At 35.9% G+C, this 23,165-nt stretch overlaps 1 protein-coding gene across 1 annotated transcript in view; it reads left to right on the top strand.

Annotated features, from left to right (window-relative positions):
* Window positions 1-2,564: 2,564 nt before the first annotated feature.
* Window positions 2,565-23,165, top strand: part of Smg1 (SMG1 nonsense mediated mRNA decay associated PI3K related kinase) — a 78,717-nt gene continuing 58,116 nt past the window's right edge. The window contains exons 1-10 of the mRNA XM_010610757.2: window positions 2,565-2,652; window positions 5,985-6,145; window positions 6,894-7,049; window positions 9,337-9,473; window positions 10,390-10,448; window positions 11,454-11,667; window positions 18,342-18,467; window positions 18,920-18,992; window positions 20,265-20,362; window positions 21,381-21,554. Of these exons, the coding sequence (XP_010609059.1) occupies window positions 2,639-2,652; window positions 5,985-6,145; window positions 6,894-7,049; window positions 9,337-9,473; window positions 10,390-10,448; window positions 11,454-11,667; window positions 18,342-18,467; window positions 18,920-18,992; window positions 20,265-20,362; window positions 21,381-21,554 (1,212 nt within the window). The 5' untranslated portion in view covers window positions 2,565-2,638. The remainder of the gene's footprint in view (window positions 2,653-5,984; window positions 6,146-6,893; window positions 7,050-9,336; window positions 9,474-10,389; window positions 10,449-11,453; window positions 11,668-18,341; window positions 18,468-18,919; window positions 18,993-20,264; window positions 20,363-21,380; window positions 21,555-23,165) is intronic.

Here is a 23,165-nt window from a genome sequence, read left to right as displayed (position 1 = left end):
AGTAAAGGTATATAAACTACTTGGGTAATTTTTCTGTAAGTACTTCTTAGGAGCTAAAACATGTTGGCTCTTGTTACTAGAGTGTTGTTGAAAAGTATTTTCATTTTCTAGGAAAATAAGGTCATTCGTTAATAGTGGTAGGAGAGGAGGAAGTTGCAGAAAGTTTAACATGTATTTTGAAAAGGAAAGAACCTTACCTGAATGGTGAAAGGGGGCAGTGTGGAAGGCCTTGTTCCAGGCAGACAAAAGGAGTATGAATGAGGGAGGAGGACAGGTCACTGTTCTTTTCTTAGAAGACAGTTGCATACATAAACCAAAGGTTGGAATGTAATGCAGTACCCTCTTACAGTTATTGACCTTGTTTCTCCTTTTGTTTAACTTGATTAGAGGTATATTAATAGGAAGTATTTGAGATGCCTTGAAAGGAAATTAACTGTGATGATGTCAAATCTTTACTGTGTTTGCTAAAGTTAATATTAAAAACAAAATTTGCAACTTTTCAAATTTTAGGTTAGAGTACACACAGTGCTTGATTGATTTACAGTACTGGGAACTGAACCCTAGGGTCTTGGCCCTGAACTACATCCCCAGCCCTCTTTATTTTGAGACAGGGTCTTGCCAAGTTGCTCAGACAGCTTGAATTTGTGAACTTCTTCCCATATTCTGCCACCATTTGCAAATTTTGTAGTTCTCAGGAACATTCTTAGGTTGAATAATTTGTCAGAAGAGTTCATTGAAAGTATTCATGGTTACAATTTGTTGTCATTAAAGGATTCAGATTAAAATTACGTTTGTAAGGGCACATAGTGCAAACTCCAGGAAAATGGAGCTCATACTTGTCCTTTGCCCACAGAGTCATGAAGAGGGTTATTTTCCTGTTGGTATTGATTTGTGTGATAGTACTCATGGGATGTTGCCAGCCCAGGTGCTTGCTCCAACATTGTGTCCAGAGATTTTATTGCGACCCCCCTGGCTAACTGGCACATACAGCTAATCTTAGTGTTCAGAATCTGGAGGTCTAGTTGATCACTGTGCCACAGCACTCCCAGAGGAAGTGGCACTGTTAATTTTTGGGTGTGGCCTAAGCCTCCAGGTGAACAAGGATACACACACACTAGACACGACATTCCAAGGGCTTAGAGATTATTTTCCAGAAATCTCAGGTAAAAGCCAGAACTCTCTGAGAAAGGTAAAACTCTAATTTCACAATAATTAAATATATTTTCATCAACCTACAGTGGCTATTTAGTTGTTTGATTTACAGTTAAAAATGTTTCACAGAGAACCTATGGTATGATGGTTACTTAATACTTAGATAGCTAAGAAAGTTTCACCAAGAAATTAATACTAATTTTATATTTTAATACTGTAAAACTGATGCAGGCTCGTTTGTAGTTTTGACATGAAATGATTAAAATGTTTTCTGTGAGAAGAGTTTTGGATACTAAAGTCTCTGAGGCTCCCAAATGAATTTTTAGCCCTAGACTCAAAGCTGTTTCTAATGTAAAACTGGTGCACCCATGGCTCAAGGCTATGCAGTTTCATCCTTTGTCTTATCCCTCATGAAATCAGGTCTGAATCCAGGTGAGTAAAAGGCGTTAACAAGGACAGCATCGGATGGATCGATTGATCGTTTATTTATTTATTCATTCATTCATTCATTCATTCATTCATTTATGGCACTGGGTACCTTTCCCTTGCAAGGCAGGCGGGATACCACTGAGCTAAATCCTCAGCCCCCTCTGGATTTATTTTTAGAAGGTAAATCATTTTCAAGATGTAGAAGGTAAATCATTTTCAAGATGTATTAACTGTTAATATAAGGAACTTTGAGCATGTTCTACATCTACTTTGTGGCAGTGATACTTTGAGGCCCATTACTTTATAGAATAAAAAATATTTCTACCTCATTGGCTTTACAGATCTCATGTCCTGGATTCCATCGGTTACAAAGTAGATCTCACCAAAAGTGCAGAATCTAGTAAGCCTAAGTGAAAGCAACTTGAAGCATGATGTTTATTTTGGTGGCAATTCAAGTAGTGGTGTTTGCATCAAGTTGTCTTTGGGTACCTTGTGGAAATCCTCTTGTTATGGGATCCCCTGACTTTACACTTGGCAGAGATGGCTTTTTTTGGGATTGGTGATGTGCTTTCTAATACTTAAACGAACTGGACCTGGACCCTAAGACCGTTTAGCTGGGAGACACTGTCCCCTAATACGTGGTGCGTAGTGGATGTATGAAGTATGAGGATTTGGGTCATTCAAAATGAATGACTTCAATTTATTACTTTTCTGTCTATTAAGTATAGGTTACAAAAATGAGTAGTGATTATATTTGCATGTGTTTTGTATGTTATAATTAACATTTAAATTCTTTTATGCATCAAATTTTTTTTCTGTTGCCACCTTAAGGTTCTTCATCCTCTAAGGCACAGAGTAACTTTTCATCTCAATTTTTGCTTCAGCATATGGACCCAAGGGGGGGTCCTAGTTCAGCTAAAAGCACCTAACCCATGAATGATATTTGCTTCATGTTTGAACAACAAATGTTTTAACCCACTGTCTTCACTAATATTGTAACTGCTGTCTTACAGATTGACTTGATGCAAAACATCACAAAGGCTCCATATTATACAGTATGCGATTTTTGAGGTATGAGCTTTAGAAACTTACCTCTCATATGGCATGTACATCAGGCTTTAACTTCATTTTGATCACTTGGGGAAATTTATGCATTTCTTCTTTTTTTTTTTTTTTCGTTCCATAATATTTTTAGAGTATTAAAGGGGCTGTGGAGGTATTTTTGGATCCTTGCTAGGATTCTTAGCCTTAACAGATACATTTTTTCACCCACTAAATTGAGACACTTAATTCTAGCAGATTATAGCTTTTTCAGCCCTTCTAACTAGCCTAACATTTATGCCTGCCTCTTGGAGTTCAAATCTGCATTTTCTATTTTGTGCCTTTGATTGCCTCATTTTAAATCCTCATTTTCATTCTTGAACAGTTTCCTATTTATTGGACTGGAATGATCTTGGTGCTAACAGCCTAACGTTGATAGTATTTGAGACCTGAACAGTCTAGATATTAAAAAAATAAAGATTTCCTATAAAAGCTGAGCCATTTTGTGATTTTGGGTTCAGAATACTTAGAGCCCTAACTCTGGTTTTAAATGTTTGGATTGATCTATAATAAAAGAAACTGGCAGCTAGGAAATTTTATGGCATTTCTAAGATTGCAGTTCTATCCAGGTGAATATTTTGAAAGCCCTAATTCTTTGGGCTTTCACGGGATTTAAAAACCTGTATTTGTAACAAATTTGAAAGTTGCTCCTGGTTTTATAAGTTTAATTTGAAATCAAATGCATCTTAGGAATTTGTTGATAGCAATAAATTGCCTAATTTCTTTAGTGAAATTTAAAATGAACTGCTATATATCGAGTATTAAACCTTGATTGTATTGATATCCTTATGAGCTGCTTGTACATTAATTTTCTGTTACGTTATAACCCTTGAATTTATTTCATTTTTAAACTTTTATTAATTTTATAGGTACATTTAATGTATACAATATAATGACATTCATTGTTGGAAATTTGTCCTTGAATTTATTTTGTTTTATGGCTTTACCAACTCTTATGTATCCTGCAAGCCAAGTATTTCTTAAGAATTCATTACCTTATTTCAGCCTCACAACAACCTTAACATGTTAGGAAGTATTCCCGTTTTATGTAAGAGCCAATCATGGCCTGGAGATTAAATAATTGGTGCAAAAGCACATGTACTTTTTCAGTGCTGGAGCTGGGATTTGAGCCCATGTCTTTTTTTAACCTGTATTCTCTGTTGCCTTATGTTACTACTGTGTCACCAGAAAATGATACAAATATTTAACTCTTAAGAGTAAGGATAGTGTATAAGCTAGGTAAACATAATGAAAACAGGAAATGAAGACATGTTTACATACTAGTAGACAGCTATGTTTATATTTCAAAATTAATCATCTTTTTATTCCATCATTTTCTAATAGGTTATGTTTCCAAATTGTGTTAGGTACCATTTATATAGACAAGTTCAAAACTTTTCAGAGATCATTGGGTCTCCTTTTCTTCAGTGCTTTTCAGAAAGTGATGTTCTATAATTTATTATAGGTGCACATGTAATATGTTACTTTTAGGTATGTGAGGAATGTTTTTCCATTAGTTTTTTAAAGTTCTTATTAACTTTATTATTTATTATTATTATGATTATGCATACTGACATTATACTTAGAAAATAGCTTCATATTTTTTCCTTGCAATTCCAAAGATTTTATTTTCCCAAGTGTTAGGGAGTACTTATCTTTGTCTATGAACAAGTAAAAAAGAGCCTTACATATATATTGTGGCATATTAGGTTTGGACTTTTGACAAGTTTCAGATTCAGAGCCTTTAGAAATGGGCTTTAGGCTTGTGCTAATTAAGAATCCAAGTATAATTGGACCTGTTGTGTGCATTCTATATTAACAGTGGTTGAGGTAGGGTGTAGTGGTGGGTGCCTGTAATCCCAGCACGTGGGAGACTGAGCGGGGAGGCTGTGGATGGTTGGAGGCCAGCCTGAACTACATAGTGAGACCCTGTCTCAAGCCCCCCAACCAACCCCCCAAAATAAAAAATGAAACACCTCTCAGTGACTGCATTAAGTATAGGTCAAGGTATCCAAGTGATGGAGCCTATGCAAAATTTCATGTTTAGTATTTTTGTGAATGGGGCAGATAAGAGGCAATAAATTCTAAAGTAAATAATTGTACAAGTAGTGCTGTTGTTTCTACACATGGTGAGGGACATGAAATTTGAGGACTAGGTTAGAGTTGAATAAGTTAGTTTTTGCCTTTGCCGGTGTCCTAAACTCCAAAATGATGGTGGGCTCAGATGTTCTCAATACATACAGTAGTGATTTTTAATAATGCTGTTATTTTCAGGAGAAAATCAGGAGAGCAACTGATTTACATTTTTCAAGTACTACAGTAGAATATTTTGTTTTTTTCTTAACAGTTTATGATTGATGTTTGGAAGAATAGTACTCATGAGAAATTTTGTAGCTTGGTTCTCTATTTTACTGATGAGAATGTTAGTAATAGAATAGGTAAGAGCTGATAATTGGATTAGGATGCTGATTTTACCCTGGACTACTACTTGTTAATATCTAGGTATCAGGTATTATTCTAAACAGTACTTAAATAAACTGGATCACAGACTTGAGATTCGGTTTTATTGGGTTTCTGATACCTTATTTTCATAACACTGTTTCCTCATTTTGTAGTTTCAATTAATACTCTTTTATCTTCAGTGAGGTCTTCAGTATTACAGTGCATAAATAGTTCTACAGCTACTGTATTCTTTATATATTATTGAGTATGCTTTCAAATATTCTTTGTTTTCCCAATAAATAATTAAAGTAAGGATTTGATTAAGAGGTTAGGGCACATTGCCATAGGGCAATACTTTTAAAATACTTTGGTAACATAATGCTCCTGCCTTACATGGTGCCAATATCGTTTATTTTTATGACTAGCAAGGCTGATATTAACTCCTTAGCCCTCTGGTGGAGGGAAAGTTTAGTAGGAAGTAATACTTTTAAAAATACCAACATGGGAAGAGAATCTTGGGAACAGAACGACCAACTGTCCCATTTTGCGTGGATCCAGGAGACTTACAGTGACAAAACCAGTAAAGTTGTGAGCAAAGTTGGGTGAGTTGGTCACTGCAATCCTTGTAGTTATTTATATTTCTCAGTGAATCTTTAGAATAGAAAAGACTCTTAAGCAGCTGACAGTTCATCTATTGACAGTCTCTTCCTGGTTGAAAGATGACTTATTAGACAATGGTCATGATTGAATCTAAAAAGTAGGGAGAAGAAAGAGGCTTGTATAAAAGAAAGATTTAAGATTTTGGCTATTATTAAAATATTTGTTTAAAGTTCTGGTCCTATGCTTTTCTCTCTTTACAGAACTGACAGTGCATCAGCCGAACCAGATAATTTAAAATACTCTTCATCTAGAGATAGGGGTGGTTCTTCTTATGGACTGCAACCTTCAAATTCAGCTGTGGTGTCTCGGCAAAGACATGATGATACCAGAGTCCATGCTGACATACAGAATGACGAAAAGGGTATGTGTGTGTGATTTTTTTTTTTTTTTTTTTTTGGGTACTGGGGCTTGAACTCGGGTCCTTGCGCTTGCAAGACAGGCCACCGAACCGCTAAGCTAAATCCCCAGCCCCTGATTTTGTTTTTTTTTTAATGCTGGAGGCATGTTTTTTAACCTACCTGTTCCCCTTTTCTTTCTTCTTTTCCCCAGCTGTTTCTGTCTTCTAACATTTAAAATATAGGTAACAAATGAAGTTATTTCTGAATACTTCCTAAGTTTGCCCACTGTTATTTTTTGATGCATAAAATATTTGCATGTATTGCATATTTGCTGAAAATGTGTGATATCACCGAGCTGAAGTTCCTTCAGACTACTGTCTCCTCGAGACTTTTTTTTTTTTTTTTTTTTTTTTGAGACAGCGTCTCACTATGTAGTTGAGACTGCCCTGGAGCTTACTATGTAGCCCAGGCTGGTCTCGAACTCACAGAGATCCTCCTGCCTTAGCCTCCTGAGTGCTGGAATTACAGGCATGTGCCACCACGCCCGGACTCCTCTAGACTTTTAAACAGTCTTAAGTTTTAACCAGAGTTCAAAATCTAACTTAATTTAGTTTTCATTTCTCATATTTCAATGGAGGAATCAAAATTATTTCAAGGCGGGAAATACAAAAAAAAAGGTGAGAGAAACAGGCTGGTTTTGTTGTGGATGGGTAATAAGATTCTGAACTTCCAAGAACTCTAATAAAATAATGTAAATATTTTTGTTTTTAGGTGGCTACAGTGTCAATGGAGGATCTGGGGAAAATACTTATGGTCGGAAGTCGTTGGGGCAAGAGCTGAGAGTTAACAATGTGACCAGCCCTGAGTTCACCAGTGTTCAGCATGGCAGTCGTGTGTTAGCCACCAAAGACATGAGGAAATCACAGGGTAAGGCTGGGAAAACTTGGAACCAACCACATATGCTTCCACAGTCTCTGTCTTCTTTTAGGACCTGTATCCCCTCTTACTCTGAACACCTTATTTCTTAATAATGCCTCGCACAGGCACGAGTAATTAGTTTTCATTGTAAAATATGCACGTAAAAGTTGACATCTTTTTCTGTGAACTCTTTCCCACAAGAAAGCTTTAGAAGATTATAAGATCTTAAAGGGCTTCCGCACTTACTATGAATACTTGTGTAGTGTACACAGCAAATCCTTTATATACAGTGGGACTTTTCTATAGTTATATGTACCCCTATCACTGTCTCCCTTATAACACAAGTGCTACTGTGTATGTAAAGTGCCTTGAAAATTCAAGATTAGTCAAAATTAATTTTCTTAGTAAAGCTGAGTATGAAATTAAGATTTTGATTTATATGCTTCGTTGTGTGTATAGTTGTGATCGTCTCCCTCATGTGTTTATTGTGTGTCTTGGAGAACATCTTTGTACACATAGCTTTTTTGGTGGATCAGGACCTTGCACTTTGTGAGGCAGCCGTGGCACCACTGAACTAAATCTTTTATCCCTTTTGGATATGACTTTTATTTTATTTGTTTGTTGGTTTTGGTTTTTTGAGACAGGGTCTCACTATGTAGTTGAGACTGACCTGGAACTCACTATGTAGTCCAGGCTGGTCTCGAACTCACAGCGATGCTCTTGCCTCAGCCTCCCGAGTGCTGGGATTACAGGTGTGCGCCACCATGCCTGGCTGGATATGGCTTTTAAAAAACTGATTTCTTTTTGCTAAGATTTTAGAAGTGGACTAAGTAAAAGCCTGTGCTGTGTCTTAATAGAGTGATTTGTAGCTTTAGAATTACTATATTCTAGAATCTAGAAAGTGACTCTAAAGCTAATTTAGTCCAGTTCCTCTTTCTTACTGGCTCACAGTAAGGCAGTGGCAGAATCATAAACAGAGCAGAGACTCCTTAGCTCATAGTATAGTGACATTTTTTGATGTCCATACCTCCCAAAATATTCCATGGGCCAGAGATTTTTAGCTTCTGTTCCTTCCCATAGATGTTTGTTTTGTCATCAGTTTTTTTTGTTTTGTTTTTTCCTTTTCTGTAGGGGATTGAACTTAGGGCTTACATCTCCAGCCCTTTTTCAAAATGTTGAGGCAGGGTTCTACTAAGGAACTGTGTAACTTCACATTGGTTTCAAATGTATGATTCTCCTGCCTCATTCCCGAGTAGCTAGGATTATAGGTGTACGCCATTGAGCCTCACAGTTACCAGTTTTTTTTTTGTTTTTTTTTTGCAATGCCTTAAAAATGAAATTGTCATATATGCTTTGTTGTATTTGTTGTTCATGTATTTTTGGCTAGTCATGGTAAATAGCATTGCTTAAAAAAATTTAACAATTTAGTCCTTATATGCATTTTTATTATATTAATAGTGTCTAGCATTGTTTGAACATCTGTGCTTCTTGTAATGAAAAAAAGAAAGGTTCTCGCTTTCTTGTGGTAGTATACTTTGCGTGTGGCAAATGACATATTTGTGGAACTGAATGTGTGGTCACTAAAATTTTGTCCTAGAAAGGTGGTGGTAATTGAACAAGAGGCTCCCCTGCAGCGGGATACTTAGCTGAGAACTAGAAGCATATAGTTTATTTGTATCTGATTGAAATTTCATCCATACAAATAATGTATCTATACCCATTGTCTTTTCTAGTTTTTGTTTTTGTTGTTTTGGTTCCAGGGTCAAACACTGGACCTTGTGCTTGCAAGGCAGGTGGCGGAACCTCTGAGCTAAATCCCCTGACTCCTGTTTTTGCTTTTTGAAATGGGTTTTGCTCTTACCAGAGAGGTCTTGAACTTGTGGACTCAAACGATTGTCCCACTTAACATAGTGTCCTTTGTAGCTGAGACTACAAGCATGCACTTATCTCACCTGACTGCCGGTCCTCTTTACCTAGATGTTGAGAATCAGCTTGGAATGGACCTGAAGAAAATGGTTTCTAACCTTTGCTTTTTTCTTCTCTCAAATGGACCTTTAGAGATGTCCAGTTTGCTTAGGATTTCATTCTTTCCATCAGGAAGTCTTTTTTGAGTGCCTATAAGGTTAGGGTCAGTTACTCTGTTAGGCCCTTGGTGTATATAGATGAACAGAGAAGTAACAGGAACTGTATTCATTGTCCGATGAACTGTGATTTTCAGTGTACTTAAAAATGTTTGGGCTATCATCTTTCTGTGCTTATTTATATTCACCAGGCAACAAAATGTTTATATTCACAGAACGATCGATGTCTTACTCTGATGAGTCTCGACTGTTGAATCTTCTTCGGAGGATCACCCGGGAAGACGACAGAGACCGAAGACTGGCTACTGTAAAGCAGTTGAAAGAATTTATTCAGCAACCAGAAAGTAAGCTGGTGAGTACAATATGTATAGAGTTGTTGAAAATATTTGTTTTTATACATAATAAACTGAAATTATCTGGAGTGGTTTAAGAAGGGAAAAGTTGCTTCTAAGGAAAAAAATAGAAGTTATTCCACTTATTGGGCCTATATTTCAGAGCTCTAAAACTCAGTGCCCACTGTGTATAATTTATTTACCTATTATTAGATCCACATTCATATCTTATGTAGTAAAGTGCTTTTAATTTTTAGCATATTTTATCTCATGGATAATTCTGCTGTCCTCAGAATTTTTCTTTTGGTGTTAGAAAACAGAATCATCTCTTCAAAAATACATAAATTGGGAGATATAAAGTACATATTCTGTTCTTAAGTTTGGTTTGGCTGCCAAGGCTAAGATAATGGTAGGAAAATTGCTATATTTTAAGTAATTTCTCCTAATGTTAAATTAAGAACTTAATACTGGATAGTTGAAAATCAAAAAGAGTGGTACAGTGAGGCAAATGACTTTTGGTTCAAAGTAAACGCCTCCTGTCCTCAAATTTTATTATTTAAAAAATTTTAAATGTATAGCAGGTTGAAAATTTTGCAGTGAACCTCATATGTCTGCACCTAAATTTTGTCATTGACGGTTTACCATATTACTACTTTATTGTATCTCTATCTATTCCTCCATCTATCAAATCATTTTAAAGTATATTTCAAATAAATTAAGTTTTGAGCTAATTTTTCATTGATGATTACCATTCTATGTTTCCTGTGGATAAATTTTTCTTAGTGTGAAGAAAAACATGGCATTTCTCATAATGCTGATTGGTGACTGAGAATAAACTAAGATGCTGTTTAATTACAATTTAGAGAGGAAGAAAAGTAAACAGTGTTATTCTTTAAAGCTAAGAATTAATGTTTTTTATAAATGCTTCTTTTAAAGGTACTAGTTAAACAGTTGGATAATATCTTGACTGCTGTACATGATGTGCTTAATGAAAGGTAAGTTATAATGGATTTAAACGACAAAGTTATACAAGTGATATACACTTTGCTTATAAATATATTTGATACTTTACTAAGTCCTCATGTCCCTTTAATCTTTGTTATGTATACATTAATTACTGTTGAATACAAATGGAATCTACTTGATAGGGAATACTTTTCTTTTTTCTTTTTTTTTAATGTGCCAATCTAAGTAACTGAACATGATTTGTGGAACAACACAAACTCTTGATGAAGGCACAAATGAATGCAGTTAAAAAACTAGGGAATTTTAAAAATTGCTTAGAGTGGAGGTGAAAGGGAGCTTCTTTTGAGCAAGAGTGGGTTTAAATGATCTCTGGGGCTCTCAGATGTGTACAGAGTGATTCCTAAAAAATTGCAGTGTTGGAAAGCATGCGAAACTCAGCAGGTTAGAAATCTTACTCCTGTTTGATGGTTTTATTTTATATAGTTACTTGATATACTTAATGCTGTTAATCTTTTAAGTTTATTTATGTATTTATTGCCATTTTCTATTTTTAAATACTTAGATCTTGAATTTTTATTCCCCACAGTACCAGGGATTAAACTCAGGACCTTGTGCTTGCAAGGCAGGTGCTGTGCTGCTGAGCTAAATCCCCAGCCCTAGATTTTGAATACTATATGGAATGTAGTTATCTACCTTATTTTATCTATTTTTTTCTTCCCTTTTCTATGAATCATTTAGTTTGAAGTGGAATTTTTAGCCTGGATTTTAACATTTCTGAACCTTTGCTTATTGTTTGTTAATAATAATTTTTTTTTTTAATCTGATACCTTGCAGAGGTAGTTTTGAGCATTGTAGGATAGAAAATAAAGTACTGAAGAGTGTAAAATTTCAATATTTTATGTAATTCAAAATTTAACAATCATGAAAATTTAAAAATAACATCTAAGACATTCTTTGTAGGATGTGTCATTCTTGTCATCTTTGAAAGCTATGCCTGTTATGTGTGTTTTTTCATTTGCATTAAATAAACACAGTAGCAAATTGCTTCAGGAGTTGAGACAGGAAGGAGCTTGCTGTCTTGGCCTTCTTTGTGCTTCTCTGAGCTACGAGGCTGAGAAGATCTTCAAATGGATTTTTAGCAAATTTAGCTCATCTGCAAAAGATGAAGTTAAACTGCTCTACTTATGTGCCACCTACAAAGCACTAGAGACTGTAGGAGAAAAGAAAGCCTTTTCATCTGTAATGCAGGTAAGATGTGGGGGAAAACTGATGTTATACTTGGGAAAATTGTCCTTAACATGTTCTTGGAGGAAAAGCTTGAGGAAAGAAAATTTAGGATGGGGTGATTTAGCGATTGTCTACTGGAAGTAAATATATAAATAAAGGTCTTCTTTTTGAGTGTGAATAAAGAGTACATAATAAAGATAGGTATAAGTTAGCTTAAAAATATTTTTGTTCTCACTTTCCAGAAGCTTCCCTTTGAAATTGCTTAGTATTAGAGTGATTTGTTGATTTGAAAATAGAACTCCTAGGAGAGATGGGCAGGAGGGGGCTTTCACATACTTTGAGGGACACAAAAGCTAAATACTGCAACTCAGTTTCTAAGTCTTTAGGTTTGGCATTATGTCAAAAATTCTTTTTTTTTTTTTTAATTCAAGTGATGCAAAAACTATATATAAATGAATACCAGGTTTATTTAATCTTCACTTTTTTTTTTAATGTATTGAGAAGCTCATTTCCAGTTTAGTAAGATTTCAAGTGAAATCTTGAGGTAATGTTTTTAAACATTAGGATGCCATTTAGCATTTTATTAAACTATAAGGAATGATTCTGCTATTTAAAAAAATTTTAATTAGCACATATTTGCAGTACGTGACATTCATTGTGCGGGGTGGTACATGTATTTAACACATCTTAATTATTTTTATGGCCCCTTCCCCTCTCCTCCTTCTCTCACTATCTCTTGGTCCCTCTCCCATTTACAAAAGATGTATCTTGCAGTGAATTTTCCACTTTGGAAAATGTATATGCTCCTAATTATAGAGGTTCTTAGAAAAATTTTAAGAAAGTTTCAGGAAATGACTTAAAGTGAAACAGCATAACATCAAGTTGAGCTTTTATTTTTTCTTTCATTTTTTTTTCCTAGATAGGATCTCATTATATATAAATGTATATAGTTTAGGGTAGACTTGAACTTCAAGTGGTCCTCCTGCCTTAGCTTCCTGAGTGCTGGGAGTATATGTGTGTGCCATCATGATTGGCTATGTAGGGCTAATTTTGCGTATAGTTTCATATTATTATGAACATTTCTTTTATTTTGTTTTTGTGGTATTGAGGATTGAACCCAGGGGCACTCTATCTCTGAGCCTGCATCTCTAGTCCCTTTTTGTTTTTTATTTTGAGACAGGGTCTTGCTAAATTGCCCAGGTGGGATTCAAACTTGTGCTTGTACTGCCTCTGCTCCATACGTGTTGGGATTATAGGTATACACCTCTCCTGGTGTGAACAGTTCCTACTCTGAAAAATTTCAAATCCACGGGAAAATGTACAGACCAGTATAATAATATCTATTTATTTTTCACATGTATTTATCATATATTAACTGTGTTTGAGGGGGAAGTGTAAGGGGTGCTATACATTGAAGCCAGGGCCTTGTAAGTGTGCTACCACTGAGCCATGGCGCCAAACCACTGATGGAAGGAACATTTTGCTACAGTGGTTTGTCTTCCATAGTACACTTTTTTAGCTTGAGCCATTTGAAGAGAAATTATACCCATCATGATAATTTACCGCATAATACTGCATCTCTCAAGGATATGCTGTTATGTAACAAAAATATTATAATCAGACCCAAGAAAATGAATGTGTGTGTGTGTGTGTGTGTGTGTGTGTGTGTATTATTCCATATTAAAATTTTTGTAATTGTAACATGACTTTTAAATCTCTCAGGCTTCAGATCATTGAAATTCAAACATTATCTTCGGTGTTGTAGCATTTTAATCTATCTCTTAATTTAGAATAGCTCTCTACCCTTTTTTTTGTAGTCGTTATTTTGTGGTAAGCTCTACTTTCTGGGTTTGTCGTATTGTTTCTTACTGACTAGAGTCAGTTGAAACATTTTGGGCCCAAGTACTCATAGGTTCATTCCTAATATAGTCCCACACCAGCAGGTGCTGCATAATAGCAAATTGTCTCCAGCAGCCAGTGTTTGATCACTGTGTTGAAGGAATTATCTCTATAGCTTCCCATTTTTAAAGGCTTAGATTTTCTACCTTTGAAATTAGTAATGTGATTAGGATATACCTCAGGATCTTTTGAAATTGGTTTTGTTTTGTGGTACTGCAGATTGAATTCAGAACCTTTGCACTGAATTATATCAGCCCATTTTTTAACTTTTTGAGGCAAGGTCTTACCAGGTTGCCCAGGCTGGGCCCAAATTGTGATCCTACTGCCTCAGCTTCTCTCAGAGTTCAGGGATGGTTTTCAGTAATATTTCACAGAAAAATTTTAGTATCAGTTGATACTCTGTGTGGGTATAGATTACAACGTTGTCTATTGCAAAATGGTGGTTTTCTAGTTCTAGCATTTTTCATATATATATGTATATATTCCCCCCACTCCCCCAATATTGGGGATCCAACTTAAGCATTTCTTATATTTCTAACATTCTTATTTTTTTTAAAAAAACTCTTTTTTTCTTTTCTTTTTTATTGAGGTTATTGGTACAATCTAGGTATACAATACAGTTACATTCATCATTGGGATTCTGTACCTTTACATAATAGGTCTTGATTGTCATTTTTCCCCTTGTCCCTGTGCTCCCTTTACCCCCTCCTCCCCTCCCCATTTACAAACACTTATTTCCATTTTTTCAGTTTCTCATATTTTTTTCCTCTCCCTTATTACCTTTCCCCCACCCTTCCCACTTTCCCTACACCTTTAGCCCTTTACTTCCTATTTCACATTATTAATTATCTCATTAGGATCCTGTGTACTATTATAGTTTTTCACACCAAAGAAACTATTCGGTATTTCAGTTAAAGAAATCTCTGTATGAACATTAAAAATAGGGAATCCTAAAATAAAACTAAAAAGGAAAGTAAAAGAGAAAAGGCAATGATGTAACATCAAAATAATCCTTAATTCTGGAGATGAAAATGGCCCCTGAACATATTTAAATTGCTTCTCGCTCTTATAGTCTTATCTTATTCTTTTTTCATTATTTAGAGAATACTTTAGTAGTTTCTATACTCAAACCCACGTAGATATGACCTTGCATATTTAGTACGATGTATTACACCTGTACACATGGAAAAAAAAAAAAGAAATAAATTAACATTTCTAGACCAATATGGTTGTCCATTTCTGTACAATGCCAAGTCAACACAGTAAATTGGAATGACTTTTTCCAAAGTTGGCAGCACCGTTAAAGTTTCCCAAAATTCAATTTATATATATATATGTGTGTGTGTGTGTGTGTGTGTGTGTATATATATATACATACTAATAATAGTATGTTATGCATCGATAGCAGCAACAGCTTTTCCAGGTTCTGCAGTCATCTGAACAAAATTATAGACATTCAGCACATTCCATTTAAAAAAAAAAAAAAAAACAAAGAAAAGAATAATATCCAGACAACAGCAAAGTTCTGTTGCTGTTGTGGTACCTGGCACCATTTTTTCTATTAGCCTCTTAATCATCATCTGGAAAGAGAACATTCTAGAGTAATATCATTAAATGTAGCTCTGATAAAGCACGGTCCCTACTATGTATCATAAAGCAGGTACTAGATATTTTACATTCATAGAGGTATGATACAGTACTGTCCTACATCAATAATACTAGATTCAGTTTTGGTTTGAAATTTACTTTGTCTGCAAATAAGATTGCTACCCCTGTTTTTTTCTGGGCTCCTGTCACATGGAGAATTGTTTTCTATCTTTTCACTTTCAGTCTATGGGCTTCTTTTTGCACTAGGTGTGTTTCTTGTATACAACATATTGTTGGATTTTGCTTCTTATTCCATTTTGCCAGTCTATTTCTCTTGATTGGTGAGTTGAGGCCATTGACATTGCTGGTTATAACTGATATGTACTGACTTATTATTGACATGTTATTGGCCTTTTGTTGACTCTTTTTACTTTTTCACCTTCTCCTTTTAATTTCTTGCCTTGCCTATTTGATTTGCTCTGTTGGGCCTCATGGTGTTGTTGCCTTCATTGTCTTTTTCTAGGATCTTGTTTAGAATTGCTTGTAGTGCTGGTTTGGTATTCATGTAGTTTCTCAGGTGTTCTTTGTCGTGGAAGTGTCTTATTTCCCCATCCATTTTGAAAGAGAGTTTTGCTGGATACATCAGTCTAGGTTGGAGGTTGTTCTCTTTTAGTACTTGAAATATCTCATTCCAGGCTCTCCTTGCCCCAAGGGTTTGTGTTGAAAAGTCTGCTGTGATTCTGATGGGCTTTCCTTTGTATGTGATTTGTTTCTTTTCTCTTACTGCTTGTAGTATTTTGTTCTTCTGTTGGGTTTCTGGGATCTTGATTATTATATGTCTAGGTGTAGATTTTTTTTGATTGTAGCTAGTTGGGGTCCTATATGCCTCAGTTATCTGAATGTCAAATTCTTCCCCTCTGTTTGGGAAGTTTTCTGTCATTAATTCTGCAAACAGCTTTTTTAAGTCATTTGTATTTTCTCCTGCTACTTCATGTATTCCTATCAGTCTTATGTTATTCTTCTTTGCATCATCTAGGAGTTGTTGGATCGATTTCTCATGATCTCTTACTGTTTTTAAGAGACCTCTCTTTTCATGGTCACTGACTGCAATCTTATCTTCTATATCTGAGAGCCTATCTTCGCATTCTTTTATTCTGTTGTGTACACTTTCATTGGAGTGTTTAATCTCCTGGATATCTGTTTGAATCTGTTTTATGGATTCCATTTCTTTCCTATGTTGGGCATTTATTTTTTCCATTTCTTTCTTATGCTGGGCCTTCATGGCTTCTATCATGGTCCTGAGCTCATCTATTTTTCTGTCAGTTTCTGCTCTAGAGTCTCGAATCACGACTTCCATTTTGCTCACTGTCTCTATGGTTATCTGGGAAATTATTTGTGTTTTGAATTTTTCTAGAGCCTGATTGATCTGTTTTGTTACGTCCTGTGCTTTGAGTTCAGGGTGTCCTGGTGTTTCACTATTGGCCTTTTCATCCTCATTTGCCCTACTGTTTGCCATTGGTGAACTGGAAGTCTGTCCTTGTGTCTTGCTTAAGTGTTTTCTCATTTTAATTTTTGTTGTCGTACTGTCCTTGGTTTAATCTCTGGATTATCACCCAAATCTTCCTGATATAGTTGCCATTCTCATCTTCATAACATCAGAGAAAACAGCTCATCAAATCAACCGCAATGCTTTACCCCAACTGATACAATCAGCAACACATTGAGATCAAGCACAACTTGGACACTGACCACCTGTGGTAGTCACTAGTCTATCACCCTTAAATCATTTGAATTAAATTGAAATCAAGAAGCAGTCTAGAACATGTCTGCAGTGAACAAACTTTTCAATATAGTATATTAACCATTTAATGGCTCAGACAGAGCGATGATGCAAGACCCCTGATCTCACTTAGCTGATTGCTGAACCCCATGACGCTAACTGACCTCGGGCTGCAAGGCCAAGATTGAGTTCCCCATCCTTCTGAATGGTTGAACTCCGCAACGTTCTATTACAGGTTTTCCCCACCCTTTCTTTAAAGATGTTCAAAGTTGGGAACTCAGAAAAATACCCTTGATGACCACCTCTGTCTTTGCAGAGTGGGTCCAAAGACTGGCACAGTCAGGAGGTCTGAGAGTGTGGTGGGGGGGCTTATGGGGATTCAGGGGTGCCCGTGCGGCTACCTTCCCGGCACTTGAGCGATTGCGGCTGGGTCGGAAGCAGGCGTGGTTCTCCCTGGTGGATCAGGGCCCGGCCTATCTCCCGGCGCTTGAGTGATGGCTGCTGGGTTGGGAGCAGGCGTGGTTCTCCTTCCAGCGGTGGATCTGGATCGGGGCCTGGCCTACCTCCTGGCGCTTGAGCGATGGTGGCTGGGTCGGGAGCAGGCGTGGTTCTCCCTAAAAACCTCTTCTTTGGGGAAGGAGAGTGGTGTTTTAACAGCTGCAAAATATTTCTTCAGTGCTATACCCTATATTTAAAGAATATATAATCCGGGAGTAGTGGTGCATGCCTGTAATCCCAGCACTTGGGAGGCTGTTTATACTTCGGGGCGGGGGGAGCCCTTGTATAAGTATTTTAATACTAAATTTATTGAGACACCATGACATTAGTACAAATTACCTTTGTCTTCTACAATTACAAGAGGTTCTCAAAATGATGGCCATTAGCTTCCAGACATTAATTAGTGCAGGAACTGCTGAAGTATGTGTACATGTTTTTTGGTGGACTGTGTATGTATAGTGGGAACATGAACTGCATGTTATTTATGTATGCTGCTGTCTAATCCTTTATAAGTTACTCTGATTTGATGCATATCAACTTTGTTCTAAAACATTCATTCCATAAGTTTGATCTACATTTTAAGTAGGAAAAAAATTGTGATATTTTAAAGAAAATAGTCTCAGAGGCACATCTTATTTTTTGTATTTGATATTTAGTCACAGGGCAACAAAGAGCACTTAACAAATAACATAAAAGTGTATCACTTAGACTAATCAGTATTAAAGGAATAATGTTGATAGATGTTAGAGGACAGTATCTGTTTACAACCTAGTAGCATAATGGAATGAAATGTTTTCAAGTTTTTTGAACTAAAACAATATTTACTTTGGTATTATAATCAGTTTTAGATGTAGTATCTAGAAAACAACATGATTTAATTTTTTTTTCCTATTTTGTTAACAGTGTGTAATTTGTAACTTTTGTTTTTAAGCTTGTAATGACCAGTCTGCAGTCTATTCTTGAGAATGTGGATACACCAGAATTACTTTGCAAATGTGTTAAGTGCATTCTTTTAGTGGCTCGATGTTACCCTCATATCTTCAGCACTAATTTTAGGGTGAGTTCCTCATGCTACTTCTCCATTGATAGTGTAAGGCGATGGTGTGTGTGTGTGTGGGTGCGCGTGTGTGTGTGAGAGAGAGAGAGAGAGAGATGTATTTGGGGAATCAGAAAGCAGTGCTCTGCCCCTTTGAATATCATAGCAATGATTGAAGGTCCAGTGTTGAATGGTGCAGTAATACTGTTTTTATGAAAAATACCAACTATATTTTCCTTTCTGACATTGTGATAATACTTTAAGATACTTAAGGAAGATAAAATACTTCATCAGTGTCATAAACTCAGTACCTTTCTTTATTCTCCTGCATTCTCCTTCCCCTAAGTTACTGCAGTTAAGCAGGTAGAACAAATATGAATTTTCTAGGCTCTTTTAGTGTAATACGGTCTGCAGGTAGAATATCATTGAGACTTTTAAAATGACTGGTCGTCTCTCTTTTTGTCTCTATTAAGGATACGGTTGATATATTAGTGGGATGGCACATAGATCATACTCAGAAACCTTCACTCACACAGCAGGTATCTGGTAAGTTTTTTAAGCATATACCAGTCAGTCATTTAAAGAATTTGCTGGGCTACCAAAGAACAGCTGTTACAATCCAAGAAAGTTAATTGCTTTAGGAAAATATATTTTTTTATAAGTAAACATCACTTATTAGCTAAATTGATCATTTCAAAGGAGAATTACATAGATTGTAGTAGGTAGGTAGGGTAAGCACAGATTGTAATGTTGTATTTGTCAGAAATTCAGTACTGGGGCTAGGGATTTAGCTCAGTGGCACCGCATCTGCCTTGCAAGCACAGGTCCTGAGGTTCGATCCCTGGTCAACCCACCCTCAATTTAGTACTGAAGTCATTTGTAGCATGTACTGGTGAAAAAAGATAGTACAATGATACTCTGAAATTTAGAATGGAAGATGCTGTGATGTTTTTTGTGTGTGTTTTATTTTTCTGATTATTTAAGGGAGAAAAAAAAATACTTCGTCAAGTTGTCATAAATGATAAGGAAGTATTTAGATTTAATCATTTTGGATTTAGGTGAACTCATAGCATGTACTGGCTGGTTGCAGGTTATGTGTGATACTGGAATTGAACTGAGTGAGTGCCCCAGGCATGTGTCCTACTGCTCAGCTATATCCTCAGCTTTTTTTTTTTTTTTAAATACGTAACTGTTTTCCTCCAGCTCTTTTTTTGGGGGCAGGTACTGATGATTGAACTCGGGACCTTGTGCTTGCGAGGCAGGTGCGGGACCACTGAGCGAAATCCCCAGCCCTCCAGCTCTTATTTTTGAGACGTGGTCTTGATAAGTTGCCCAGGCTGGCCTCAAACCTGTAGTCCTTTTCCTCAACTTTCTAAGTAGAAGGAAATACAGGCATATGCTGCTGAAGTCAGCCTTCTTTTACCTTATTTGGTGCAATAATCTTTCCAAAATAGGATTTGCTAGTGAGAATGGTTCTGTCTCATTTCTCCTGTGACATTGAATGCACATCTTTGTTGGCTTAATGTGAACCTGGGTTAATAAACCAGGCTGATGGTAGTAGCATTTGTCTAAGTTGTGTGTAGTGACAACAATACAGATATTAAATCTGATTAAAAAGTGAGGACATGAGATTTACATTTTAATTTCCCAGGAGTTTCTATTAAAGATTGGTTACTCATGATCAATATGTTTAATAGTCCTAATTTCATGATATAGGGCATGTTTTAGGATAGGCAATTTAAGCATTTAAGTTAAATTTTGGAGATTTAAAAATTTGGAAATGTATTCTACTCTTTCCAAATTTCTTGTGATTCCAAGGATGGTTGCAGAGCTTGGAGCCTTTTTGGGTGGCTGACCTTGCGTTTTCTACCACTCTTCTTGGTCAGTTTCTAGAAGATATGGAAGCTTATGCTGAGGTGAGTATGTAAAAGTAATATTATTTCTTAAAATACAAGTTAAGGAAAAACAACAATAGCAACAACAGAAAAATACAACTTACTTTAATTGAATTCAGACAACCTGACATTTAAGCAGAAACTGTAAAGACCATTGCAATATTTTAATTTTAAATATTTTGCTTACTTTTTTAATATGCTCACCTTTACAGATGATCTGTCTTTCAGAAGTGACCCATTGTAGTTTACAGAGACATTTTGCCCTTTGGTAGTCATATATCTAATTCTGTTACTATCTTGATGCTTACATGTCTGTAGAGATGTACGGGTTCTAAGATGATGTCTGTTGGGCTGACCTTTTCCTGTTTTGTTTTTGGCATTATTGGAAATAGAACCTAGGAATTTTCTATCGCTCTGCTACACCCTTAGCTAGCCCTTATAGTTTTTATTTTAAGGCAATCTCAACTTGCCAAGGCTGCCTTGAAATTGGGACTTGAAATTCTCCTGCCTAATCCTTCCTAGTACGTGAGATTATGGGTGTGTGCCACTATCCCTGGCTAATCTTTTCTTAGTGTGTATTTTATTTCCTCAACTAAAGTGTAAATCTGTAGGTTAAGTCTTACAGTTTTTAAGCCACTTCCTTTTGCTTTTCATATGCATTGGTATAGAGTGCCTGTTTTCTTAATTTAGTCAGTCAAAGAATACCTAGAACGAGATTTTAGCCAAAAATATTTAGGAATGGCAAAAATTTCAGCCTCTAATTATACCTACGTGTAATGAGTATGTAGTAGAATTTATTTTTCTCGAGTACGTATCTATATTGGTGCAGGAGATCATTTTCCTAATATGTTGGGTTTTGTGTGGGCTTTTAAAACATCAAAACCCATTTTTATGTTTATTGTCGCATTTTTCTTTTAGGCTACAGTTCCTCTTAACTGGTAAAAATCGAGTTCTAAAGTTAGTTGTCTTAAGGTTTGGGAGGTTTTATAAAAGTGAACAATGTACTGCTTAAGGAAAAATACTGTGAATTCACATGTAGGACCTCAGCCATGTGGCTTCTGGGGAATCAGTGGATGAGGATGTTCCTCCTCCATCCGTGTCATTACCGAAGCTGGCAGCACTACTCCGGGTATTCAGTACTGTGGTGAGGAGTATTGGAGAACGCTTCAGCCCAATCCGGGGTCCTCCAATTACTGAGGCATATGTAACAGATGTAAGTATCTTTAGGAATTTCAAGTGTCACTCAAAACCAAAATGGTTTTGTATGGCATCTAATGGCTTGTTACTAATCCTACATTTATTTGGGAGTCTGTGTGTATGTCTATGTGTCTGGTTACTTTCTTTGCCAGAAAATCAGGAAAACGTGGTATATTCAACCTTCTTCTACCCCCTGACGACTCCATCTCATCAAATCCATGAAAAAAGGGCCACTGAAATTTTAAGTATCTGTACTTTTCTCTTAGGAGATCCTTCACAGACCCATTTATTCTTTTTAAAAATGTATGGCTTTAAAACTTAATCTTTTATGTTTAAGTATTATTAACTATAATTTTGCTTTTTATTTTATTTTAATTTTTTTTGGTACCAGGGATCGAACTCAGGTCCTTGAGCCGGCAAGGCAGGTAGCAGACACCTGAGCTAAATACGCAGCCCTAATTTTGTTTTTTAAATTACCAAGTCCTCCCTAGTTTTTTTTGACATAATAACACTAAAGAGAAAGACTCAGAGAGTCATTTTTGAACATGACAAGTTGAAACTGAAGAACCTTGTATATCTTTTATATTCTCTAATAGGCTACGTGAAAGAATATAGAAATACACAAATTTACAATATATACTAGTCTGAAGCCAGTTGTAAGAGATAGCCAGGTTGCTGACATTCAGTGACTGCACACATTAGCTGCTTATAGCATAGTCTAGTAGTGGTTAGTTAAGTTAACAGAGGAGAAATGATCTCTAGGCATTATACTCATCGTGAGTAAAAAGGGAGATGTATGTGTGGTCTACTCATAAAAGATTTAATCTACATTACAAAAATTTTACTGTTTGGATATAACTAGCTTTCAGAATCATTTACTTCTGTTGAACACATTACTAGATAAAATAGGATATTAATTATATATACAGTTATTGGTGCAAAAACATCAGATCTGTAAGATAGTTAAACCAGCATATTGGTGTTTTAAGCCTGATCAAAACAATTTGTTTCCTTTTAACTGTATAAAAGATGGTTGGTTGAAGACTGTCGGAATTGAGATAAAAGGCCGTTAACTCAGGTGTAAAACAAAAGGAAAGGAAAATAATCATTTTTTTCAGGATATCTATATATTAAATATATTATATTATGAAGGTCTTTAAGACATTTGCAGATTTTTCGGGGGGCACCGGGGATCAAACTCGGGCCATTGAGCTTGCAAGGCAGGTGGTGGAACCACTTCCTGGCCCTATTTGCAAATGATTTTAACCAAACCTGTATACAGGTTAAAAAAAAAAACCTGTTATTGTTTTCTAAGTTTTTTTTTTTTTTTTTTTTTTGGTACCGGGGATTGAACTCAGGTCCTTGCACTTGCAAGGCAGGCCACCAAACCACTGAGCTAAATCCGTGGCGTCCTAAGTTATTTTTATTGAAAACTTAGTCCCTACGTATTAACTGTTATAGTTTAATAATTTGTGTATGTATATTTGTATTACCCGTGTTCTATAATCCTTAGTAGGTATCATGTTGTAAGCATGGGAATGCTTATCTGGGCTGGTGGTATAGAGTAATGCTAGAGTTGCATTGTCATCAGCATATGAACTTTAATATTAGCTTAAGGTAGCTGTGT

Source organism: Fukomys damarensis, unplaced genomic scaffold (genome assembly GCF_012274545.1).
Source record: "Fukomys damarensis isolate Sample0158 unplaced genomic scaffold, DMR_v1.0_HiC HiC_scaffold_34, whole genome shotgun sequence".
In the NCBI taxonomy this organism is placed as follows: Eukaryota; Metazoa; Chordata; class Mammalia; order Rodentia; family Bathyergidae; genus Fukomys; species Fukomys damarensis.
This window is presented reverse-complemented; position numbering and strand designations above follow the sequence as displayed.